The sequence below is a fragment of the Oncorhynchus kisutch genome, linkage group LG23 (assembly GCF_002021735.2).
Source record: "Oncorhynchus kisutch isolate 150728-3 linkage group LG23, Okis_V2, whole genome shotgun sequence".
In the NCBI taxonomy this organism is placed as follows: domain Eukaryota; kingdom Metazoa; phylum Chordata; class Actinopteri; order Salmoniformes; family Salmonidae; genus Oncorhynchus; species Oncorhynchus kisutch.
The window spans coordinates 20942620-20950119 of NC_034196.2; the positions used below are offsets into that span (position 1 = coordinate 20942620).

The following is a 7500-nucleotide window of genomic DNA, read 5'->3' on the forward strand; positions in this document are numbered from 1 at the left end:
TCTACTCTACTGTACTGTACTCTACTGTAATGTACTGTACTCACCTGTACTCTACTATACTCTACTGTACTCTACTATACTCTACTGTACTCTACTATACTCTACTGTGCTCTACTCTACTCTACTGTACTCTACTGTACTGTACTCTACTATACTCTACTGTACTATAGTCTACTGTACTCTACTCTACTCTACTCTGCTGTACTGTACTCTACTGTACTCTACTGTAATGTACTCACCTGTACTCTACTCTACTATACTCTACTGTTACTGTACTCTACTGTACTGTACTCTACTGTACTATACTGCACTCTACTGTACTGTACTCTACTGCACTCTACTGTACTGTGCTCTACTGTACTCTACTGTACAGTACTCTACTGTACTCTCCTGTACTCTACTGTTCTGTACTCTGCTGTACTGTACTGTACTCTACTGTACTGTACTCTACTGTACTGTACTGTTCTGTACTCTGCTGTACTGTACTGTACTGTACTGTACTGTACTGTACTGTACTGTTCTGTACTGTACTGTACTGTACTCTACTGTACTGTACTGTACTGTACTGTACTGTTCTGTACTCTACTGTACTGTACTCTACTGTACTCTACTGTACTGTGCTGTACTGTTCTGTACTCTACTGTACTGTACTCTACTGTACTCTACTGTACTCTACTGTACTGTACTGTACTGTACTGTACTGTTCTGTACTCTACTGTACTGTACTGTACTGTACTCTACTGTACTCTACTGTACTGTTCTGTACTGTACTGTTCTGTACTCTACTGTACTGTACTGTTCTGTACTCTACTGTACTGTACTGTTCTGTACTCTACTGTACTGTACTGTACTGTACTGTACTCTACTGTACTCTACTGTACTGTTCTGTACTGTACTGTTCTGTACTCTACTGTACTCTACTGAACTTCACGTTGGTGCTCATGGGTTCCTTTTACATGGAAATGCCCTACAACAACAATGCCCCACTCCTGTGCTCTTGTTCTCTGTCAGTCTCTGACACACACACACACACACACACACACACACACACACACACACACACACACACACACACACACACACACACACACACACACAGCCCCAAGCCCCTCCTCTGCTCAGCTCTCACACCTCACCACCATTCACTACCCTGCTCTCAATAGTCTCACGTCCGGGCAGCCTGGCAGACCAGCACTTGCACTGTCACACACACACACTTCGGACTAGTCGTCTGTCTCACAGAGCGAGCCATTCCCACCTGCGAGCGTGGTGACATGATCCGAGGGGCTCACAGCCAGGTGCCAAGAGGCAGCCAGAGGTGTCACCACATCCCAGACGGGGTGGGAGCAGCCGCCGCACGGCAACCATTCACACCGCCTGTCTGTCACACTCCCCCAGAGCTCCCCAACACTCCCTTAACGCCACGCTAGTTATCACTGTGTCAGAACAACGTGGCGGGGATGCTGTGAGGAGGTTGTGTGTGGGATTGAGAAGGATGGTTAGCTCACCTGGTGGCCAGAGGCTTCTCCTCCAACTCGTATGGCTTGACGAACCACTTCCCGATCCGTACAAAGTCCTTGTCCAACAAACACCTGGGGGATGGGAGACATTAAACAACTGTATCACACACACACAGGTAAAGGACCATTAACACACAAACATACATGCACATAGACACAGACATTCTACATAGAGATTGTCACACATGGTCCCAATCGGGGAAGAATAGAGAATATAATACATGTACTTCAAATCTATGATACTCCCCCACTTAACATACTGCTTGACTAGTTGGGCCCAAGCTTGCTGTACAACATTAAAACCTATTCAGTCTGTCTACAAACAGGCTCTCAAAGTGCTTGATAGGAAGCCCAATAGCCATCATCATTGTCACATCCTTAGAAAGCATGAGCTCTTGAGTTGGGAAAATCTTGTGCAATACACCGACGCATGTCTTGTATTCAAGATCCTCAATGGCCTGGCTCCCCCTCCACTCAATATTTTTGTTAAACAGAAAACCCAGACATATGGCAGCAGATCCACAAGGTCTGCCATGAGAGGTGACTGTATAGTTCCCCTAAGGAAAAGCACCTTTAGTAAATCTGCATTCTCTGTGAGAGCTTCCCATGTCTGGAATACACTGCCATCAGACACACATAACTGCACCACATATCACACTTTCACAAAATGCTTGAAGACATGGCTAAAGGTCAATCAGATTTGTGAACATGGTCCCTAGCTGTGTGTTGCCGCTCTCCATGTTGTCTGTTGTCTGTAGCTTGTGAGGTGTGGAAACACTTTGTTGCTTTTATGAATTTTGTCTTGCTGCTTTTTGTTTTATGTTGCTCTGTCTGTATGCTACGTCTTGCTTGTCCTATGATGCTCTGTCTGTATGCTATGTCTTGCTTGTCCTATGATGCTCTGTCTGTATGCTATGTCTTGCTTGTCCTATGTTGCTATGTCTTGCTTGTTCTATGTTGCTATTGTCTATATTGTAATTGTTTTTAATAACCTGCCCAGGGACTGCGGTTGAAAATTAGCCGGCTGGCTAAAACCGACACTTTTACTGAAATGTTGATTAATGTGCACTGTCCCTGTAAAAATAAAAATAAACTCAACTCAAACTCAACTCAACATCAATGGAGTTACACAGTTCCTTGAGATACATGCTCTATTGAAGGCTTCATGACAATCCAATATAGTGCAGAGGTATAGAGTTGGAAGAGAGGAGGAGGTAGACTCAAGGTAATAAGGTTCATTCAGCCTGCCCCTTATGATGATCATTGATGTTTAACTTAATTGAGAACAAATATATCCTGGTTCATTTAGCAGATGGGAAATGTTTATTGGAGTCATTGATTCAGTCCAGGTTATAATTTGATTATCACTTGTAGTCTTTTAGCCATTGGTGGTCTGGTATTCTTGCCAGAATTCTTTGCTGTCTTTCCCCAGTTGGTCGGAGAAGAAATTGTTATATGAGCAGAAATAGCCAATAACTAGACTGGGAATATCCAGCTTACTTTATGTGATACTTTACATCCAGACTATATGACACAAGGTGTTTTCCAAGCAGCTCATTGTACTGTACCTCTCCAGCAGGTTGTGAATGGCCTTGAACAGGAGGGTCCGGCATTCGTATGACAGCCCACACTCCCACTGTCCCTCCTCAGCCACTGGAATACAGGAAGTGAAGATGGGTTAGCAACTGATGGTTACAGTGAGATCAACACAGTTCATACACTCAAACACAGTACACAGAACACAAAGACACACAGGACACTGCAATGCATGCCAACAGCACAAGAAGCTTCTAAGACTATAGATGAACAGTTAAACACAGACAAGTATCTACATGTACATCCATCCACAGACTGACTCATCAGAAGCCCTTAACCATTATCTTCCATACATGTTAAACCACTGTGGGGCACTGTGGAAGAAACTACAAGGACCACTGTGGGGCACTGTGGAAGAAACAACAAGGACCACTGTGGGGCACTGTGGAAGAAACTACAAGGACCACTGTGGGGCACTGTGGAAGAAACTACAAGGACCACTGTGGGGCACTGTGGAAGAAACTACAAGGACCACTGTGGGGCACTGTGGAAGAAACTACAAGGACCACTGTGGGGCACTGTGGAAGAAACTACAAGGACCACTGTGGGGCACTGTGGAAGAAACTACAAGGACCACTGTGAGGAACTGTGGGTGAAACCACTGTGGGGCACTGTGGAATAAACTATGAGGACTACTGTGAGGAACTGTCGGTGAAACTACAAGTACCACTACAAGCATGCATGTTTACATTATGTGCGTGCATCAGAGGAGGCTGCTAACGGGAGGACGGCTCATAATAATGGCTGGAATGAAGTCAATGGAGTAGTATCAACCACATGGAAACCACGTTTCAGCCATTATTATGAGCCGTCCTGCCTTCAGCAGCCTCCACTGGTGTGTGTGTGTGTGTGTGTGTGTGTGTGTGTGTGTGTGTGTGTGTGTGTGTGTGTGTGTGTGTGTGTGTGTATGCGCGCATGCTCCCTGTGCCTCTGTACAGCTGTCAGGTCCTGTCAGCTTCATTTAGTCAGCGCTGGGAGAGACAGTGTCTGTGTGTTTGTGTTTGTGGCCGCACAGGGAGTCAAGAGAGGAGAGACAAGGAGAGGAGAGACAGGGCGGGGTGGCACCACGTGCAGGTCGACAGCGCTTAGTTCCAGTTCCTGCCATGTCAGCAGCCAGCTCAGATGACCTGTGTGGGGTAGTGGATGGATCTGATTCCTACCACTACTGGCTCCCTCCTCATTCCTTCTTCCCAGAAGAGGAGCAGCTACTGATAGCTCTAGTGTTCTTTGTTCTCTACCATACCTGGAGAACGATTGGGAGGGATAGGAAGCTTTGTGAGTGGGTGTTGTGTTTACTTACAGGGTGGCGGCAAACAAAAAGCACCGGGTGCGTACACAGAGAGAGGGAGGAAGGGAGGGAGGGAGGGAGGGAGGGAGGGGGGGAGGGAGGGGGGGAGGCGACAGAGCCCAGGGGAGGGGTGGAGGACCCACAGAGGGAGGGAGGGAGGGAGGCGACAAAGCCCAGGGGAGGGGTGGAGGGAGGGAGGGAGGGAGGGAGGGGGGGGGAGGGAGGGAGGGAGGGGGGGGGGGGGGGGGTGACAGAGCCCAGGGGAGGGGTGGAGGACCCACAGAGGGAGGGGTGGAGGACCTACAGAGGGAGGGGTGGAGGACCCACAGAGGGAGGGGTGGAGGACCCACAGAGGGAGGGGTGGAGGACCCACAGAGGGAGGGGTGGAGGACCCACAGAGGGAGGGGTGGAGGACCCACAGAGGGAGGGGTGGAGGACCCACAGAGGTTGATCTTTTTTCTTTCTTTTTCTTTCTTGCTTTGTTGATATTTCCCTCCCTTTCCTCACACTGACGTGAATGAAATTTCCCTACTTGCCAGAATTCCCCGGTAACCATGGCAACACTGGCTGTGAGAACACAGCTCCTCGGCATTCAATTCCACCACCGCCCGCTGCCCGCCCTCTCCCTCCCTACCTGCCTCCCTCCTCCCACCCGCTCCTTCTTCCTCTGTTCTATTGCCTTCCAACACCCCACCCCCCTTTCCTCCCCTCTCACCCTCCCCTCCCTCATTCATTCCCGCTCCAGGGCTCAGACAGGAAGCTCAGTTCCAGCCAGCTATTCTACAGGGAAGAGTGCTCCATGAGCGGAATGCCAAGTCTCCAGCAAATCCAGCTCATTAGCTCGCCCCTTTCTCTCTCAAATCCCTTTTCCACACTGCCAATCCACCGCCAGTCGTCTTCATCTATCTATCCCACCACTTCCCCCCCTCCCTCCTTTCCCCCTTGTCTTCGCTTCTCTCTCACTCACTCTACCCGACCCACCACCACCACCACGGAACACGCCCAGGTTTCTCAACCCCTTTTCACCCAGGTTTGAGTCACCCTGCCTGGGGGGAAGCTTGACATGACCCCCCCTCCCAGCCAAATCCAGCCACACAATGAGCTCCCTACCTCTGGGAGCCAGGAGAAAGAAAGCTGAACTGATATGATCACCTCATTGCTTATGTCTCTCTGACTGGTGTAGTTTAAAGCACTGACAACAGCAGAATGTCACTCCTCAGAGTGTAGGGTATCAACTGATGCTATCCCAAGATTACAACATGTAACAGACAAATCTGGAATTCCACTTGCCGCTCTCCAGCAGCAACAACATGTGAAAGTCATTACAGCTATTGTTTACATTGTAGTCACCGAGGAGCTGGAGCTGCACCTTATCAAGCCCTAAACACACGGTGTGGCTATTTCCCTCTTGTATACACACACACACACACACACACACACACACACACACACACACACACACACACACGCACACACCAAAAAACTTTTGAGTGTGAAATCTGATCTGAGATATTGAACTATTCAAATCCTTACGGGACCTGTGGGGCTTTATGTTTGACAAACAGCTGCAGAATAGCAACAAGTCACCACCATGGAATAGTGATTGCTGTGCTTAGAGAGATGAAGTGTGGTGAGGTGAAACGTATAGACTTTTATCTAGATGAGTAATCGTCTCTGCTCCTCTCAGCGGGGCCTTATTAGGGCCTCGGCAGACTCCTGAGAGGTGGACGGAGCACCACCTCACAACGTCAGCTGTGGATGATAACCGTCAAGGTTATCTCCATTTTAGTGTGTGTGTGTGTGTGTGTGTGTGTGCGTGCGTGTGTCAGATGACACAGATAAATAGAATGAGAGAGGAAAGGGAAAAGCATGCTTTGTGGGTGTGAACTGAACTGACTGAAAATGTGATATCACATTTTGCATGTGCATGAGAGCTGTGCCACTTTGTTTGCACCTATGAGTTGTTTTGTGTGTTAAAGTATTTGTTATCATGCTGGGTGAACTTGTCTGTGTGAATGGGTTCATTCATGTTGTGTGGACTTGTGTGTCTGTGTGTGTGCATCTATCCGGGCCACTGGCGTACCACACACCCCCGCAGCCCCCACAAGGATGTCGCCCCCGGCCCCAGAATAGCATGAGATTAGCTATTAAAGCTGCTAATGTTCTCTCTGCCCCATGCAAATATGAATAGAATTGCAGGAAATTTGCTCTAAAAATGCTAAACTCTCTCGGCATCATTGTAAAATGTGTAGAATAGCATGAGATTAGCTATAAAACTGCAGTTTTTCATCTGCCCCATGGAAAGATGTGTAAGAGATAAGAATAACAAATAATTAAATAAGGAGCAGCAGTAAATAACAATATTGGGGCTATATACAGGGGATACGGGTACAGAGTCAATGTGCGGGGGCACCGGTGTCGAGGTAATTGAGGTAATATGTACATGTAAGCAGAGTTATTAAAGTGACTATGCATAGATAATAACAGAGAGTAGCAGCATGGTAGGGGGGGGGACAATGCAAATAGTCCGGGTAGCCATTTGATTATGTGTTCAGGAGTCTTATGGCTTGGGGGTAGAAGCTGTTTAGAAGCCTCTTTGACCTAGACATGATGCTCCAGTACCGCTTGATGTGCGGTAGAAAGAGAACAGTCTATGACTAGGATGGCTGGAGTCTTTGACAATTTTTAGGGCTTTCCTCTGACACCGCCTGGTATAGAGATCCTAGATGGCAGGAAGCTTGGCCCCGTTGATGTACTGGGCCGTACGCACTACCCTCTGTAGTGCCTTGTGGTCGGAGGCTGAGCAGTTGCTATACCAGGCAGTGATGCCAGTCAGGATGCTCTCAATGGTGCAGCTGTAAAACCTTTTGAGGATCTGAGGACCCATGCCAAATCTTTTCAGTCTCCTGAGGGGGAATAGGTTTTGTCGTGCCCTCTTCACGACTGTCTCGTTGTGCTTGGAAAATTATAGTTTGTTGGTGATGTGGACGCCAAGGAACTTGAAGCTCCCAACCTGCTCCACTACAGCCCCGTCGATGAGAATGGGGGCGTGCTCGGTCCTCCTTTTTCTGTAGTTCACAATCATCTCCTTTGTCT

General features: G+C 48.1%; 1 protein-coding gene across 5 annotated transcripts in view; it reads right to left on the reverse strand.

Annotated features, from left to right (window-relative positions):
* Positions 1-7500, reverse strand: part of LOC109868120 (mediator of RNA polymerase II transcription subunit 13-like) — a 112900-nt gene that overhangs the window by 53829 nt on the left and 51571 nt on the right. For all 5 annotated transcript variants that reach the window (XM_031802860.1, XM_031802863.1, XM_031802862.1 and 2 more), the window contains exons 3-4: positions 3089-3173; positions 1509-1592 (exon numbers count right to left, since the gene is read on the reverse strand). In XM_031802860.1, the coding sequence (XP_031658720.1) occupies positions 1509-1592; positions 3089-3173 (169 nt within the window). The remainder of the gene's footprint in view (positions 1-1508; positions 1593-3088; positions 3174-7500) is intronic.